This window comes from Haemaphysalis longicornis, unplaced genomic scaffold (assembly GCF_048455015.1).
Source record: "Haemaphysalis longicornis isolate Haplotype H1 unplaced genomic scaffold, Haemaphysalis longicornis Haplotype H1 scaffold_2, whole genome shotgun sequence".
Classification (NCBI taxonomy): domain Eukaryota; kingdom Metazoa; phylum Arthropoda; class Arachnida; order Ixodida; family Ixodidae; genus Haemaphysalis; species Haemaphysalis longicornis.
In genome coordinates, this window is record NW_027526295.1 from 196074576 (window position 1) to 196093960 (window position 19385).

The 19385-nt window shown below is 44.8% G+C and overlaps 1 protein-coding gene across 1 annotated transcript in view; it reads left to right on the plus strand.

The window, feature by feature from the left end:
* Positions 1 to 272: 272 nt before the first annotated feature.
* Positions 273 to 19385, plus strand: part of LOC144169748 (putative sodium-dependent multivitamin transporter) — a 33436-nt gene continuing 14323 nt past the window's right edge. Inside the window, exons 1-7 of the mRNA XM_077699075.1 lie at positions 273 to 416; positions 2391 to 2816; positions 5672 to 5737; positions 8713 to 8832; positions 15778 to 15932; positions 16965 to 17105; positions 17612 to 17741. Coding sequence (XP_077555201.1) covers positions 2466 to 2816; positions 5672 to 5737; positions 8713 to 8832; positions 15778 to 15932; positions 16965 to 17105; positions 17612 to 17741 — 963 coding nt within the window. The 5' untranslated portion in view covers positions 273 to 416; positions 2391 to 2465. The remainder of the gene's footprint in view (positions 417 to 2390; positions 2817 to 5671; positions 5738 to 8712; positions 8833 to 15777; positions 15933 to 16964; positions 17106 to 17611; positions 17742 to 19385) is intronic.

The window sequence follows — 19385 nt, forward strand, 5'->3', positions numbered from 1 at the left end:
AATTTCAGGAATGTCTTTAAAATGTCGTCTCTGATTTACATTAGCAATACGTAGCAAACAGGAAAAAGACCTTTATTATAGTTCCCATATTAATACAAACGTCGAGAATACACGAGGAGATGTACTCCAGAGGGCAATCCGCATTCCACTGAGACAAGATAATAGTGCCGTAGACCTACAGTTTTATCAGCATTCCAAAGCGCCTCATGGAGTATCGCAACAATAGAGTGACTCGTTCTCCCGAAACTGGCGGCTGATTTTGAAGATATAGATTGTTTATTCGGGTTCACGCTATCTCCACTGAACAATGCGTCCCTTCTACATTCACGGACCGCGTGCATAGCTTCTAGCAATAAGTATCATAGCCAGCCGGCTACTTCAAGCTGCCCGCTCGTGTTTTATGCGGCTACACGGGGGTAAGGTCTTTTCTCCATTCCTGTTTGCGCATGTATTGTGTAATTGTCGCCCCCTGAAAATACCGCGTAGCCCTGCCGATCTAAACCAAAGCGCAGCCTGACCTGCTTCCCGAATTACATAGCTTCAGTCAGGCTGCTTCACGTCGTCCTGCGACCGCCTTTAAGCATTCCGTCATCCTAACGCTTGATGCTCAAAAATATACGCTTGAAATGTATATTGATAAAGTTGGAACACGAATTGCACCACCGTTTCCCCTATTTCGTTTGCTGTTTGCATTTCATACTATCAGGTGAAACGGCCTAGGCATGACTGAGTTTCATTAATCACATTTTTTGTAACGCCGGGTAATTAAAGATCGTAGCTGGTCAGTACAAAATGGTCAGCTGCAAGACGTTTTTGAACGCATCTATGGAAGAGCCGAAAGCAGTGCGAAGTGGGATCCTTCGCAAAGCTTTGTGGTAGAAAAATTTCCTAAACTATTTTCTGCATTTGTTTTACTTGGCGAGTGTATGATAATGTGCATTGCTTTCCTACTATCTGAAAATCGCGCTTAAAGCCTCGTGAACGCATGCACCGTAGAGCACCATGATTGCTATTGGGAAGAGGACAGCACGCAATACTTTAGACCGTCGTGCACTTCAAAATTCTGGTCGTAACAAAGCGTAATTTCCGCGTACAGATAACGTAGTGTGGCCTGGGGGACAGAGAAAGAGAAACCTTTATTTCAAAAGTCTTGTTAGGTGCGTTGGGTGGCCCGGTTACCATGACAGCTCGGTCCGCGAGAATTTAAGAACTTATCTTACCGTGCCACCAAAACAAGCTTCATGATTGAAATGAAGAACAGTTATCGCATTTAAAAACGTACATATATGACTTATTTGATCTCATAGCGGCATGATCTTCATTGTAACTGCGGCCGTAACTCTCATCAGTGTTGTAACATGCGCGAGAACGTAGTTGTGTTCAAGCAAAGATGAGGCAAAGGTGAGCATAAATTAGTGATGGCATATTCTGACAGTGCCCTCATGACTTGTCGGCACGTACGTATTTACCGAGCTGCATTTACACTGTACCCAAGGCAGTTGCACCGATACATTTAATTCTGGACGTAACGAACCTCTATGAAACGAATTCCTGGATTTAACGAACCTTTTAAAATGCCCATTGCCAGCCCCATTGAAGCCCAGTTGTTTGGGACCTCTATGCAACGAAGGCGTTGCGACGGTTAACCTTGATGTCACACTCTTCCTACACTGATCAGTCACTGCTTTTTTTTTCACTTTTTCTGAAACATTGGCCGGACAAATGCACTAATTTAAATATTTCACCGCACCACAAATTACCGTGGGTAGGTGCTAGGCCTGCCTGTTAGGATGTAGTCGGGCATTTCCACTGCTATCTGTGGTGTCGGTTCGTCGGTAATGAGTCCTGCTGCCAGAAAACGAAAAGTTCTGCCTTTTCAAGACAAGCTCGCAATTTTAAATGCCGTCTCCGCCGGCGAGAAATTAGAACGTCGCCGCCCGATGCAGTATCCCAGCTATCACCGCCTCACCGATTTTGAGTGCGGAAAAGAGCCTCAAGCTAATCAAATTCACGAGAAGGCACTCTTTCAGCATAATTTTGGTTCTTTAATACGTTAAGTCACAGAAAAGTGTCAAAAGGGAAAAGTGATACTTAAGTTATGTTTGTGAACCCCGGGGTTAACTGACCTTGCTTTTTTGGAGTGCCGTGTAGTGATTAAGCTTGTGTGAAAGCAGCTGGCGCAAATCACGCAGTTTTATTATGGAATAAAGCCTTGAAGGGTGAGTTCACCGTCACTGACGTCTATCATTTTAGTTTCGTTTCTGCTTCACTCACGCGATCCTTAACTCTAAACCTGCATGCAACGAAAAATTGGGAATTTTTGCCAACTTCGTTATATCCAGATTTAACATGTAGCTAAGAAAAGTTTTTACTTTCTCCCATTCACACAGGAATATTGGCTGCTTCAACTTACTAGGGCTGACGGTGCATGGTAGCAGTACCCGCCAGCGGCCGCCATTGACGAAATGGCGGATGAAAACAGCCACGCCAGGCTTGGCGCGGCAGACTATGCGGTGTTCGGTGTGACGCTGGTGGTGTCGGCACTCATCGGCATCTACTACCGCTTCACGGGTGACAGGCAAAGGACTTCCCGAGAATACCTGGTGGCCAACAAGAGCATGTCGCTGGTGCCCGTGGCGTTTTCGCTCATGGCCAGCTTCATGTCCGCGGTCACTCTCCTGGGCGTGCCGTCCGAGAACTACTACTATGGCACGCAGTTTGTGGTCATCAACATCTCGTATATCTTTGCCACACCCATCGCGGCTTACCTGTTCTTGCCGGTGTTCTACAATCTCGAGATCGTCAGCGTGTACGAGGTGGGTGCGGTTTCAGTTGGGACGTGTGGAGGCTTCTTTTAAAGCAACCACTGGCCGACTTTTTATCAACGGAGAAATGGCGAAGTACCAGATTATGTAGACGTTCAATAATTTTGAAGCCTAACATGAAGCGTACAATGAACGGTAAGGCGGAAAACCCAATTTTGTTTTTCAACCTAGCCCTCTGAATATCGGTACAGTTCGAAAGTTTCTTTCCATGCTCGCGGAACGTAGAATTCGTGTACAAGTTCTACGCTCTCAACTCGCTCTTTGTGTTCATCGCCGCCAAGAAACGTCGTCTTCGAGATTCGCCCTCATGAAATTCGTGAGAAAAAGATCGAAGAACCTGGAGGGGGGAGAGAGTGAGAGAGAGGGAGACAGAGTGTGTGTGAAAAAGAGAGAAAGAGGAAACTTTCTTATTAAACCGCCAACTGCGCAAGGGTTCCTGCGTTAGTGTTCACAGGTGGCGAGCATCAGTGTCCTTCGCTAGGTGGCACAGTTCTTGTAGGGGCGGGTCTGGCTCAGTTTTGGGAAGAGTTCTGGAGGGGAAATGACGACGTCGTGGTGGTCCACTTTGCACCTAGACTTTTTTGTACCCAGCACACAGCACCTTTTTCAACGTCGTATTCGTAGCCCGGTACGTTGTAATGAAACGGCAAAAATGGTTTTGGTCATTTTTATGCAGAAATGCATTATAGTCGGTGGTTGTCGTGCGTCCCTTGGCCGGCGTGCGCAGCGCGTCTGATGATGATTGTGGCATGATGCCCCTAGGGATTGGCCAACCAAACAATCCATCACGAGATAGCTTCGCGTTCAACCACCATCGTCATCTTCCGGTAGGGGAACCGCTGAAGAAGAAGAAGGAGAAGAAGACAAAGCTGCGAAGAGGAGGGCTGCGTGAGTTTGGCTACCGTTATCCTCCTCGGCCGGCGCATCTTCCCGATCTGAACCCGGTCGAAGAGCGGCGCAGCGCGTCTGATGATGATTGTGGCATGATGCCCCTAGGGATTGGCCAACCAAACAATCCATCACGAGATAGCTTCGCGTTCAACCACCATCGTCATCTTCCCGTAGGGGAACTGCTGAAGAAGAAGAAGTAGAAGAAGACAAAGCTGCGAAGAGGAGGGCTGCGTGAGTTTTGGCTACCGTTATCCTCCTCGGCCGGCGCATCTTCCCGATCTGAACCCGGTCGAAGAGCGGCTCATCGCGCCTCGACTCCCCTTCATGAGCATCAGGCGGCTGACTCGAGGCAACGGGCAGTTTGGAATCAAGGGACAGGCGGTGAACGTGCCCATCGACGTATCGAAGGTTGTGCGGTGCCTTCCTCGCATGGTACCCGAGGACTTTGCGTTCGACGTTCGCATTTCTGCATCCTCACAATCCCCCTCGGGGAGGTGCGGGGGAATTTTTTTTTTACTCTGATTTTGTTGGACGGCATCACGCAACTTAACCATCAGGGTGTAGAATAAGCTCGGGAGATCTTAGTTTGGGGTTGTAGGAGTTTATTGGACTGAACCTCTTCCTCGTTAGAAAAATTCTGCGTGGGATGCTCCCCAAGTGGGCCATCTGAAACTGCACCTGAATTATTGTACTTCCACACCATGCTTTCTTGCTGTCAAGGTCCTATCGGTAGATTAAGGTACCATTCCTAGTCCTCAGCTTTCCGTAATAACGAATCTCAGAATGTTTTTATTAGCAACACCTGTTAATAAAATTCTACCCTATTTATATTCATTCCACATGTCGAAACCTTAGCAACAAACGTGAACCAACTTAGACATACCAAACTGTTTCTGCAACATTTTTTTTGTAGGGACCCAGTACTAACGACCAGCTTTAAACCAACCTGAATTGAACAGTCCTCACATCTGTTGCACATAACCATGTCCTAAATGTTGCGGCAAATTCTTTTTCTGGGTTCACCTGAACTGGTCCACGACGAGGAAGTTGTCCTGGAATGACACCTGGCCTTAAAAAACCTGGCCACCGTTGGACAGTATGGTGTGACAGTATATTTACCTGTGAACCAGCATCGCCTTCCAACCTCGCGTCGAACGTTTGACAGAAGAGGGAATCTTGACGGCGCCCGTCACTCCAGCCATTTGCAGAGCGGCGCGAACAGATATCAGATAAGACAGCGACGTGACTCGTACATAGAGAAAGAATGAAATACTCAAGTACTACTGCAACAGCATTGATTCAGTATTACACTCACGCTTAGAAATTATTGAACGCCCTTCATGTACCCGTGTGAGAACACCGGTTTTTCCGAATTCGGGCTATGAAGACCAGTGGTATAGACTTTTAACAGGAGCATTCATATTTGCACATACGTAGTACACACTCTCTGTGCATTCACTGCCCATCATCACTTTGAGGGGACGCGCTATTCCTAAAGACAGCGTCTCTGGCAGCCGCAGTGCATAGCCAAAAGCATTGAAACAACTTTGCTTGAATTTAAGCCATTATTTTTTTTAATTCGCTCAAAACTCGTTACAAAGTAGCTGCAGTTTTTCGCAGCAAACGCATATGACATGTATTTTACCAAATTTTAAGTGAGGGGATAGCGGAGGAAAACTTGGACCCACAGTTGTCACGGAAGCATGCATAAATCTATGGAAGTATGGCATAAGCATTCGTTCCTTAAACTGAAAAAATTTGATACAGTAATGAAACTTATATGGCGACTATTGTATAACAAAGTAACTATGCTTTGATAGATAATTTGTTGCGCCAGATTTTGTAATGACATCCATTCAATAATAAGTTTCGGGAAAGTTGTTTTTGATCCGCCTGATATTTTATTTGTTGTATTCCTGCAGAAATTATTCTTTTATTCTTCCCCTGTTTTCCAGTACCTGGAAGGAAGATTCGGAAAAGCAACTCGCTTGGCGGTGTCAGCCACATTCATTATACAAATGGTAAGCTGATCTGATCATCAAACCTTGTTCCGTCTTATCGGTTAAAAAAGGGCGAGGACGCAGGAGCGCATCCATGACCGACTGGCTGATAATTCTTGCCTTTTGTTGCAACAGACACAGAAACTCACAGTCACGGGAACCTCCGGGTTGAAATCCAGCATCCCTATCGCAGAATGACTTTCAGAGCAGTTTTGCTGTTATGAAATTAACCTTGCTTTATCTCGGATCGTGTGACCATTAAATTAGGTATCCTGCACTTTTTCTATGCTTTTATGGTTAACTTTACGATTATATTACGGTACAGAAGCAAGATTACGGACTATATTTACAGTAATGGTGAATAAAGCAAGCAATATACACCATCTTTGTCATGTCTGTCACATATCGAATCCATCTGCGCAACGCTTCGCGCACCTGTGGCTTCCTTCGTCGCAACCTCAAATCCACATCTGGTGATATTCAACAAAACTAGCATATATAACGTTCGTTCCACCGAGGCTAGAATATGCCTTATCAGTTTGTAACCCCTCACAATCATATCTAACCCCGCAATTTAGAATTCATTCAGAACCTTGCCCCCCGTATTATACCATCACATTACTAACCCACAGGCAGTGTTACATTACTCAGTCCATCAACATCCCCACCATCGATACTCGCCGCATTATCGCTCGTTTGTGACTTCTGCACCCTTTTTACTACCTGACTTCTGCACATTCTGCACAAATATGACTTCTGCACATTTTTACTTCAAGACATGCTTTATTAACGCTATTACCAAGAGTTTCTGCCCATCTGATTTGCAGTGAAGAAATCGCTAGAATCAAGTGGCGCACATTACCAACGAACCCTTCTTTCTTTCTTCATGCAATAGCCATACAGAATACATTACGCAATGACGCAGCCTTGTGCACTAACCGCAAAATATTTCGAAGAAAACTAAATACTCAATTATCAGCCTTCACGTAATACTCCCTCCGAATTTATTTTGCCAATTACCCCCTGTTATATTATTTTCGGTACATCATGTTTGCAAGTTTTGCTATTCCTAGCTGATGTTGGTGTCCGTTGTGCACACTTTTATTTTTTGTCCTATGGTGTTGAAATTCCCACTGTGTGTATTTTTGTACCTTGGAGCATACCCCGCTTCATGTAATGCCCACGGGACTTTAAGAAGCGAATAAATAAAATGAAATGAGGACACATGTGGTTGCGGAAACGTTCGTTGTCATACTCAAAACCAGTCCCGGCGAAACCATAACCGTCTTTCCTGTCTTCAATTTCATTTACCGTTTGTTGATATCACCCCTTATTAGGAAAGATTGGTGCAGTAAGGCTTAACCCCGGCACGTCACCAATGTGCTTATTGTACTGTATTGTAAAAGACTGGTGAGGCGTTGTCTCAACGGTTACGTCTTACAGTTGGCGCAGCACAAACAACAGAGTATCCGGACGGAAGTCTGATAGAGAGTACCACATGACGCGCGGGTGACAAAAACATTAAAAACATTGTTACGGGGCGGCTGGACAAAAGAGACGAGCGAAAGTTGATGGTGAAGCGTGCCACAGGACGATGTGATATATTTACAAGCTGCCGCTACAAGTCGACCGATATCGTTTAATTTATGTCTAAACGCAATATTTGCGAGTTCGATATGGTGTCTCAATCTAATCCTTATCTGGGGGGGGGAGGCCAGAGTTCACTAATATTATTTGAGAAGGGGGATAGCTTTGCCAGGATACAGCATTTCAATTTTGTGCCCAGCTTCGAGTCACCACACTACGAGCGAAATTGTGATCGAAGCAAGATGCACCTGACAGAAAATCCCTTCTCTCGGGACTAGTAGTCGGTGTTGGATTTTGGTCTGTTGCTAGAAATAGAGGGCACTAATGGTGCACAAAGCCTTTGATGTGTAGGTCGGATTCCATGTTTGAATCTAGGCCTTGTTTTTTAATCCAGAGCGATGGATTTCCCAAATGTGTGTGAAAGAGGAACGCTTTCACTTGGATTCTTGAAAAGACGAGACTACGGCACACTAATAATTTTTTTTAACTCGCAATGGCGGCATAGAAGCTGCTGGCAAGCGGGGATAATAACCGAAGCTGTGCGTGAGCTAGACGGTGCGATGGTAACTTTTGCGAGATTGTGCTTACGGATATGTGTCTGGACCAGGTCCACCTGCGTGCGGTTACTTAAATTTGTCGGGGTTTCTAGTAAGCATTGAAGTGTTTGTTGCAGCAGAGCAATTTGAGAAATGAAGTGTTAACTTTGTTGTTTACTTTCGCATCCTTCAATTTTATATGTGACAACCCTGTGCAATTTTGTCACTAAATCTCTATTTTGTACATGCGCGCCCAGTACATAATTAAGAGTTCAACATACACTGGCAGCTGAGAGCATCTAAACAACTCTAAACAACCACTACCAGTCAGACGTTTGTTGGTATAAAACAAAATTATTTGGTTTTTAAGTGTTTGCTTAAGTCAAGCAGGGATTTCTGAGTGTGTATATGTAGTGGGGAAGGAGTTTTAGGCCACAATTCATTAGGCCACAAACTAAACCTTTGCTGTCAACGTCCCTCCGGGCGTTGGCAAACATTTGGCGCACCTTTCGCTACTTATCTTCCATATTCCTATCCAGCTCGAGGCTAAAGAATGCATTTTCCAAACTTGTTGTGTAGTGCTGGCCCATCGCTGGTTTTCAAAAGCATGGCAGATGGTATTTAAATGATGTTGCAGCTTCTCTACCAGCGGAAAATTTGATTAGCAAGAGTTATTTGTGCCCTATTCCAGAGCTAAATTTTATTTAAGTACCAGATTTAAAAAAAAAATGCGTGCTTTACGAAAATTGTAAATTGCTCAAGTAGACATTTTCTCAAATCGCGGCAGTGCAAATGAGGTGCATCAGCGCCACGAGAGGCACCTTCAGTGTCTGACGCATGCTTTCACGGAACTTCTCTGCTGCCCGTGCGTAGGTGCTGTACATGGCAGTTGTGCTGTATGCCCCAGCCGTGGCTTTAAGTGCCGTGACGGGCATATCGAAGTGGCTCTCCATCCTCTCCGTGGGACTGGTCTGCACATTTTACTGCACCATTGTGAGTACCTTCATAGTTAAGCCATCACCAGGAAAGAAAGACAAGACCAACAAGCAAACACACGTTAAATGAGCTTGTGAAGTGGTGTTTTAGTTGTGGTTTTCTACAATGTGGATTAGAGGCTCCGGGAATCAATAACAGAGAAGAACTTTTGCAAACAACTAATTGACCGCATTCTCAGAAACATTTCAAAATTCGGTGGTTTCAAATCGAAAGCCATAACTTAAGAGATGACGTCCCAAGGGAAATAATATTGACAATAATAATAATCAATCAATCAATCAATCAACCTTTATTTTTGGTGCCCAGGAACAACCCTAGGGTCTTGGTACTGGTACACCATATACAAGCATTCATAAAAACAAACTAAAATCAAGACAACACAACACAGAAAACCATATATATGAAAGAAACAATAAGGTAAAAATAGTTACAGAGATCCCAGAAAGCAAAACAGCAAAAAAAAAGGAAGTCTAGTGTAGAAGCCATGACACCCGGCCAGCAAAACGTTGAAGGCACGTGAAAAATTGAAAATACACAAGCAAATACTCAATGCACATGACGGAGATAGATTACACACATAAAACAAAGGTTTTGTAACAAAATGTTAGGAAGTTTCAAAATGGAAAAACGAAGTTCAGCGTTACAAGCACTGACACTTAAACCGACAGAAATTCAAGCAACACAAAATCAGGAAAAGTGAAAAACAAACAAGCAATAATAATAATAATAATAATAATAATAATAATAATAATAATAATAATAATAATCAATCAATCAATCAATCATTTATTTAACGTGCCCAGGAACAACCGAGAGGTCTTGATGCTGGCGCACAAAAAAAAAAGAAACAAAAAAACTAAGAATAACACAATAGAACAAGATGACTGTTCAGAAGAAAGCTATCAGAGATACAATGCGCACAGAAATATTAGGATGACAGGACAAAAGTAGATTAACACAGTATGAGAAATAGCTAATGATAATGACGAAAAATCAGATAATATACATACATACATACATAGATACATACAACAATGCGCCAGATAAACTAAAAGAGAAGGATAGAGCAAATTGCACATGTGCTGTTATCTTATAACGGTAGAAACCTTGGAGGAAAACGATGACTGTGACCCATCAAAAACATCAAGGTCAAGAAAATAAAAATTATAAAGACTTTGTATCCTGTTGACGGTTGAGTGCTGAGAGAGGCGGGTAGTTACAAGAAACGGCCTGCTCTCTCTTGTTTGCTTCCGCGGAATCCGAAAATTAATACTATTGAGCAGTATAAGACAGGATATAGTACCGTGAACGAGCTTGAAAAGAAAGAAGAGATCGGCGCGATTTCGCCGGCAGCGAAGTGAAGGCAGTGACAATAGTTGAACGGTGTTAGAACACGAGCCAGAGTCATTTTTAGCGAAGCGATGGTTGTAAACGCTTAGAAATTTTTTCTGGACACGCTCAACTACGTTACTTAAGGAATTAGAGATGCCATTCCAGATCACAGATGCATACTCAAGTTGAGGAAGACATATTGCGGTGTACAATTTGCGGAGTGGCATAGGAGAATTGAATTCTCTCGATATTCTACAAACACAGCCGAGAGAACGAAGACCCCGCATAGCAACACGCTTAGTATGAGCTGAAAAATGCAAGGTGCTATCAAAGAGAACGCCGAGATCATTGATCTCACAAACCCTACATAAAGACACAGAATTGACAGAGTATAAAAAAGATACGCTAGATGATTTGCGAGTGAAACTCATAACTTTTGTCTTTGAAATATTGAGAGAAAGGTTATTGTTTTTACACCATTCTGAAAAAGAACACAAATCAGACTGCAACAAGCGACAGTCGTTGAATGAATGAATTTCCCTAAATATCTTTATATCATCTGCATACAAAAGGAAAGAAGAATTGCGGATGGCAGAAGAAACGTCGTTAACATACATTAAAAAGAGGAGTGGGCCTAATACCGAACCCTGAGGTACACCATTGGTCACTTTGTAAAAGGAGGACGTTTGGCCATTGACGGCAACATAACATGATCTGTCACGAAGGTAGCTATGCAATAGGTTCACAACAGCGGTGTCAACATCAAAATGAGCAAGTTTAACCATAAGCATTGAGTGACTGACTACATCGAACGCTTTGCTGAGGTCACAGTAAATTGTGTCGACCTGTCCTCTCTGGAATACAGGTGTAGATATTTGCGTCATGAAACTGGCAAGATTAGTGACGGTTGAGCGGCCAGGGACAAATCCATGTTGATTATTATTCAATGCGTTTTTCACATTAAAAGACAGTATGTGGTGAAGGGCCAGCTCAAAAATCTTTGACATGGCACAGAGAAGAGAAATCGGTCGATAATTCGAGACATCAGTTTTAGAGCCAGACTTAAATACTGGAAAAACACGAGCAATTTTCCACATGCTAGGAAATGTGGAAGTAATCAGACAGTTATTAAATATGCTAGTCAGTACTGGGACCAATATACTGCTATAAGCTTTTAGTATGGCTGAGGGGATACCATCTGGACCACATGATAAGGATGGTTTCAAGCGCTTAATGCATTCGCTGATGAGATTTTCATCTAGCGACAGAGCATTGGGTGTGTTGATTTCCAAGTGTTGTTCGATAGTAGTGCTAGAGTCAGAGGCTTTATAAACGGAAGAGAACTGCGTGGCAAAACAGTCAGCGACGGCTTGTAGTTCTGTTCCATTGGAGTCCAGTAGTATTAAAGGCTCTTCACTTTTGTTAGACCGTTTGCGTACATACTTCCAGAACTCAGCCGGCCTGTCAGAGGCGCTTTTTTCTAAGTGTGCAATATATGAACTGTGATCCCGTTTATATAGGCGTTTACAAAGAGTTCGAAAGCATCGGAAATCTTCCTTGCGCTCGAGAGATGGAGTGCTTTTAAGCTTTCTGTGTGCGCGATCTTTATGCTTTAGAGCACTTATAAGTTCAGACGAGAACCAGGGGGGATATTTATGGAGTTTAGGAGTATATTGTGGAATATATTTGCGCGTACTGCTTAAGATAAGTTCCGTAAGCTGATCTACTTGGTCATCAACATTGGTTTTTTCAGTTACCATAGACCAGTCAATGGAGGATAAGTCATGGTGTAAGCCAACGTAGTCACCTTTTTTGAAAGCAAATCTGGGCGATTTGTTGATGTTATTTTGAAAGCTCTGTTTTTCCCCTGACAGAGAGAGTGTTAGTTTAAGTGGTGGGTGAAATTTATCGGGACGAACAAGAAAAACGTCAGAGAGTGACACTTCAATAGGCTGATTGTTCGAAATACACAGATCTAATATGTTACCGCAAGGATTGGCAATAGAATTATGTTGTTGAAGGGAATTAAAAGCAAGAAAATCTAATAGCAGGCCGCACTTATTATCTATGTATTGATGGTAATGAGAATATTTAAGTGTTCTCCAGTCGATACCAGGGGTATTAAAATCACCAATAACAACAATCCTGTGCTTCCTATGTGAAGCTATGACACTTTCAATGGAAGAGATGATGTCATTAAAAGAGATTGGGGTAATGCTAGGCGGCACATAGAAGGACCCAATCAACAATTTTTCGCAGCGATCAAGGCTAATTTCGACCCATATTGATTCAGGAACAGTTTCAATGTCTCTTCGGCGAACAGATCTCAGAGAATTATCTACAGCCATAAGTACGCCACCACCTTTTTGTTTGGTTGCACTGAAGTCACGATCACTGCGGAAAGTGTTGTAACTTGGTGGAAAATAGTCTGATGAGGGAATCTCATTGCACAGCCAAGTTTCGGTAATCACAATGACAGGAAACGAAGACGAAATAACATTAGCGAAAAATTCAGTTGGCTTAGTTCGTAGACCACGAGCGTTTTGGTAAAAGATGTCCAAATTACACACCTTCACTGTCAATTACAGACTCTGAAGGATGGAGCATATCATCATGTAGAATCCCACGGAATGGCTTGAAAATGCAGCCACGCGGCCACATTGAGGGGTCGTTCAGACGCTTCATGTTTTCTTCGTCAACCATGACGTAGAATGAGGAGTACGACAAATATTTTGTTTTCAGCCGCCGGCAGGAAAGGGGACAAATATTTTGAGATTCGATGTGCTTCTTGAGGTCAGCAGTGGCAGTGTCAGGGCTCAACTTTGAAACAAATAGTGCCCTTTGACGCTGCGGCCGCTCAACCACCGACAATGCACACGACTCCATGGCTCCAAGGAATGCAGGCCTGTTTCCCTTCTTTGTATTCTTTTCACCCTTTGTGGCAATTGTTGTCAAAGGGGGTCGGGCAGGATCGTCAACGCGTTGCTCCGAAGGGGATTGACGAGCTGGCGAGGGCAAACAGGGCTGGTCTCGGTGTCTCGAGGCGTGTCGGAGGGCGAGGGGTTGTCGGAGGTTGAGGGGATCACGGAAGCTTGAAATGGAACAACCGTCGGGGACTTCGCAGGCGCGGGGGTCACACGGCGGGCCAGCTCCTCACGTAAAAAACGAACCTCGGAGCGGAGGGAGGCGACGATTCGAGCCTGCTGTTCGGCTCCGCGGGAATGGTCCTTTCGGAGGCGCTCATTTTCTTCGCGCATTTGCGACACTTCGTCGCTCAAAAAAGAAATTCCCTCCAGCGCGTCGAGGAGAAGACGGCGGAGACCGGCAATCTCACCACAAAGGTTACCCGGAGGGGAGAGAGAGGAACCGGTCGGGGGAGCGGTGGGCTGCGGAGAACACGTTTCCGTCGGGGATGCCTCCATCTCGTCTCTAGGCTTAGCTCCCGACTTGGTCGAATCGCACAAATTGCAGCAAAATGGGCGCGATCCAGCCCTCAAAAGTTCCAGTTGGTCGTCCGGCCAGGTCACACACTTTGCGTGCACACGTTTTACACACCTTCCGCAGCGATAGAACTGTTGTTTTCCGAAAAAAGGGCACGAGCAGAGCAAGCATGCATCCCGGCTGGGCGCCATGCTGCGGGACTAATAATAATAATAATAATAATAATAATAATAATAATAATAATAATAATAGCAATTGTTATTAATATTCTCAATCGGTCCTTCGCTTTTATTCTTGCCTCTAAACACATGAAGTACACACACGCCAATATAAAGACAGGAAGCATACGGTGTATAAGGAGAAGCTCTTCGAACTTCTTGTTTAGGAGGTTTGTAAATTTACCAAGATGTCTATACTGACCATCGGGATTGTTCTTCATTGATTGCGTGTATATTGCTTTACCTCATTCACATGACTCTGTGGTATTGGGATGCCACAAAATTTGATTTGTGTGCTTGACATGTACAGTATGAATTCGAAGTGAGTATGCGGCTTTCGCTGGCAGGTTTAGCGACATGGTCCTATGTGCTGCCTTACAAACACGCGTTGAAGGGCAAAGCGTTACGTCCTTTCTTCCCTTACGAACAGTGGCGTACGGAGGGAAGGCCAAAAAGGACGGCAGCCCCGCTTCCTGAAACTTTTGAGCTCGGATATAGAGAATGGCGATGGGTCGTTGGGTCACTCAATCTACCTATAGTGTAATTACAATTAGTGATAACAATTTTAAAGCAAAGCTTTCTACCTCTACCTGCCAATGATTCTTTCTTGGCGTGCGGGACAAGAAACTCCCAACGTGGCTGGGTATGGAGAGGGCGCTTTTCACCCACGAAGCACAGTGTAAATGGCGTGGCGAAAGGGCTCTATTACCCAGCATTCCCCGCACTCATGTGACTGCTCGCACCGGCGGGCGCTTCGGTGGGACGGCTTTGCCGTCTGCTTTAGCGACGGTTGTTTTGGGCCTGTTTTGGCGCAGCGTCGCGTCTATTGCGCGCTTTCTTCGCACGGCTTGAATTTTTTGACAGCACCTGCTGGGTAGCCCAGACTTGACGGAAATAAGTGAGCGTGCGGCAAAGATACGTTAAAGATTGGTTTGCAGTGCGGGAAAGCAAAATGTAGAGACCACTTACAGGCATCTTGCCGCTAGAGAAACGCTACCTTTTGCGCACTCCTTGCCATGAATGGGACTCCGTTTTCTAAATTGGTGAATACCAGTTCGGTTGTGCGTTAAGAGGTATTACAAAATGCGAAACGAACAAATGGATCTGAAAAATAGTGATTGTAAAAGTTCCCTCATCTTTCTCGAAGTTCCCAAACTTACAAAACTAACTAGTTTAAATCGGTATAAATGGGAATCACTAAGCTCACATGCCGAATTGTTTCGATGTCTGCGCTTGTGTCGCGCGGTGGTGTAGCCCTGAGCACATCAGGATATCTAGGTTCCGCTGTCTCACCCTTCGAAAGACGCTCCTCTCGGTTTTCTTTCCGCCGACGCACGGCCGGGCTACAGCGGCGGCATCTGCCGCTTTAGCTTGGCCGTGGCCGACGTTACTGCGTTCGGGTGCCGCCCCCGCGAACTCCAAGTAACGGCTGGCAGAATCTCTGGTTTGACTCATTGTAGAGCCACGTGTGTGAATTGAAGTGACGTAGCATGGGCAATTGTTGTGGCTGCCCTTTAAAGCTTTGCTTTCCAACCACCCTCACAGCGTGAATTGGAGCCAATTTTTTTCTGTCGCAAACTGCACACCAACATTACACGGCTTCGGTGTATGCTGTCACCGGAGAAATCGGCCATTTCGCTATGTCGCGGGAAGGAGGTGTAGTAAACTTTATTAGGAGCATACTGTAAAAAATTAAGAATAAAAATTAAAGGTCATGTGGAGTACCCGCAGGGGATACGGAATATTTTTATTACTCATTTTGAATTAGTTCTTTTTTTACGCAAGTATTTTTTTCCGTTTGTTTGTCTTCACGCTATCGTTTCACCCTTTTACATCCTCTCTTCCTTCTTTTTCCGTAGTGTGCCCTTCCATGATGAAATCCTCAGGACGCCGCTGTTCGCTCTCGTTCGTCTAATTCTGCTTTGTGCTTCTTTTTTTGTCTCATCTTCAGGGAGGCATGAAGGCTGTTCTGTGGACAGACTTATTCCAGTCGATACTTATGTTTGCAGCAATGTTTGCTGTGGTCGCGGTAGGCACATATCGCATGGGTGGCGTCTACAACGTCTGGAGCGAGGCCCAGGCTGGAGGACGGATAGAATTTTGGAAGTGAGCACTTTTTCAGCATTGTGTTTCTTCTCTTGGGTGTCTGTCATATACGCATGGTTATAACATGCTGCTAAAATATACAAAAAACAGCACTGTAGAAAAACTCATTTGGTGTAATCAAATGGCATGGTCAACTAAAGTGTATATGTATAAGCTCCCCTGAAACGTTGGACTTGTGTATAAAAGGCGCTAAGGCTTTATAATAATAATATCGGAATTTCATACCCTTCCTTTACCACAGTTACTAAATTGACACCTTGAGAAGTTTGGAAAGAAAGGGCGTGGGTATGATGGTTTTCATACGAAATATTTTTCCGGAAGCGTGAATGCTTCAGAGATTTTGTATGTACTGTGCCTGTTGATGGAGGCGGAAAGCAAGAAGGCCCGTGTGTACGAGATTTCGGCGCACGTTAAAGATCCCCAGGTGGTTAAAAGTAATCCGGAGCCCTCCACAACGGCGCGCCTCATCGCCTGCGTTGCGTCGGCGCAGGCGATGCTTCGGCGAGTAACCCTACAACCAATGAGTCAACTGTGCCTGTGTGTGGAAAAAACAAAACAATGGTAATGTTGCCGAAAAAAACGATAAAACTGCCCGTAAACTTAAAAGGATAAATCATACAAGTGGCACAACGAAAATGATGAGTAACTTTGTGTTGTATACAGCTGGGAGTTACGAACGGGGGAATTTACTTTCATTAGCATACTAGAAGCTACGTGTTATCCGCGCAGCGTGTCAGCATGTTAGAAAATGAAGTGGCGTAATCAAGTTTGTCAAGAGCACTGAATGGCCTTACGTTATGATTGCGTAATGAACGATTACCTATCAAGAGAACAATAATCCAGCTAGTCTCAGGTACGGACGGCGTCCATTTGTTGAAAATTCATACGATCCCATTTGGAAGCTGAACGTACGTTTTTCTCATTCGAATTTTTCCGCTGTTAGAATTTTAGCATAGATTTCACCCCGTTAGGTTCCATACAGTGCTGAACTTTTCAAACATTCTAAGAAGTTCTTGCGTGTTTCACTTCCAGTTTTGATCCGGACCCCACAGTTCGCCACAGCGTATGGTCACTTGCGGTCGGTGTAATCTTTGTGTACGTCTCCCTGTACGGCGTCAACCAGGCTCAGGTTCAAAGACTCATGACCGTAAGCACCTTGAAGAAAGCACAGGGGTACGTTCGAGGCAATACTTCTTTGAAAAGTTACTTTTCATTGAGCTTGTTTCTCAACGACTTGTTCTGATAAGCAATAAAGAGAAACGAAGAACTCCTCGCTTTACCCATTGCATGCAATGTTTCAAGGGTGTGGAAAGTAATTGTTGTTTGTTTATACCCAATTTTAATGATGCCGTTTCGCATGCTCAATTGTATCGCTGAAGTGTCAAAATAGACAAGAGTACACTTCCGGGTTTCTTCTAACTATAAAAGAACGAGTCCTCAGAGAATACCCCGTCACCTACTTAGGTTACCCAGCATTCCACAGAGACTCCTTTGTGGGCTCGCTGGATCTCATAACTTGAATTGTGTCTGCAGCATAGCTGCGTACTTTATAACACAAAACAATGTCCTCCAAGATTAATCAACTTGCCCAAACAGCATTCCTAATCTATGTCGTTTGGCGAAACAAGTAGAAGATTTTTTCCAATAATGACTGTTGCTTTTGTTTGTCCATGCTTCAGTGCTTTGTTTCTCAACTGGCCCATACTGTCAGCTCTCAGCCTCACGGCCAGCTTTGCGGGCATTGTGATGTATGCAAACTTCAGGCAGTGTGAGCCCCTTCTGTCCGGCAAGATAACCAGCACAGACCAGGTACGCCGGCATGTATTGCACTTTACTATTCTAAGCATGGCATGCAAGCCATGCACTTCCGCCTTATCTTGTCGCTACCGCGCATACCATGATGCAACTTCCTGAATTTGGGATGCTCGCTGGCGGCCTGTGAAAAGAGAATTGGTAAATTCCGTATCATAATAAATTATCAGCAAACCACGTTCCCACCAATTTTATCTTCTAGTTTTTCTAAGGCAGCATTTTTTATATCTCACTATTGCGAGAGAGAGAGAGAGAGAGAGAGAGAGAGAGAGAGAGAGAGAGAGAATAAATCTTTATTCGTCGAGCAGAGGCCGGTGTTATGGGCCTCGCGCCGTGACAGGCATCCCTAATCAGGGGTTTATTGGTTTCGACTGGCTGTCATCGCTCGGTTCACCAGGTTCAGCTGGGTATCCGGGTCTTGGCTGACTAGGGAATCTTTCCACTGCTTGAAAGTGGGGTTGGGAAGTGGGAAAATCTGGAGTGCGTCAGCGCGCCCACACTAAATGGCATAGGGTGCCAGGCTGGGGACACTAAGCACAGAGGGAAGGTTGTTGGGTGGGGAAGATGAGGTGGAAACAGGCGGGATGGAGATAGGTATTTGCCTGAAGTCGCCGTCATGCTGTACCTTAGTCTCGGGAGAGGCGCCAGTGGGGTGGCTGTGGGCTGCGGCGAGTTAGCCTGTAGTGGGCGAGAATCTCTGTGTAACCACTCAGTGGGTGGTGTTGATCTTGAGGGACGGGAGGGAGGGTGTTAGGGTCGTATAGATTGGCCACCGTCGGCAGGGGCTCGGTGTATCATATCGCGAGCCGTGGCGCGAACCGCTTCATTGCCTCGGATGGCGGTGTATCCCGGAACCTAGACGATGCGGATGTCAGGAGTCGTCGAAGAGTTTTTGAGGATAAGTAGGTCTGACGAAGAGATGCGGCCAATCTGCATGGTAGCTTAGGCAGGCTGTCTGCGAACAACAAGTGATAAAGGAGACCGGTAAAGTGATAAAGGAGACCGCAGAAGAGTAAATTTTTCTATACGAAGCATATTTCCGTACACCCCAGCACATTTTCGACGCATATTTTTGGCTTCCCGTTGTTACTTTGCATTTGGCTAATACCGCCAAGAAAACGTTTACATACATGAAGCAGGAGATTAACAAGCCAAGTGATAGCATACATTGGCTGCATAGATACTTGCCGCTAAAAAATGAGAGACAATGAGAAGAAGGTGACTGTAAATGAATACAGGTAAAACAAATGAATTGCAGGGGTACAGGTACTTGTGGCAGTAACTCAATGACAGCGGTTTGCCTCCCCCTTGCAACCTATCCAATTCTACAGCATCGTGTTTCCTTGACACGTTTTGCCCGCGCCTGTGCTTTCCGGCAGCGTAAAGGTTCAAGATCCATGAATTTAGGGTAGTGGAAAGCGTTTCCCCTTCACTGCAGGCCACGCTAGAGCACACAGAGTTAGGTCGCTTCATTGTGCTGGGAAAGTGTCATGGTAAAGGAAGAAGCAAGCCGGCACCCTTCGGGCTCACTTGGATTCGCCATACCGCCAGTAAGATCAAACGGTGAATGACGCTATGCGGGCCTTCTTCAGAAAACGTCAGTAGTCCACTGTATTCAGTGGAATTACCCCTCTCTTGTGA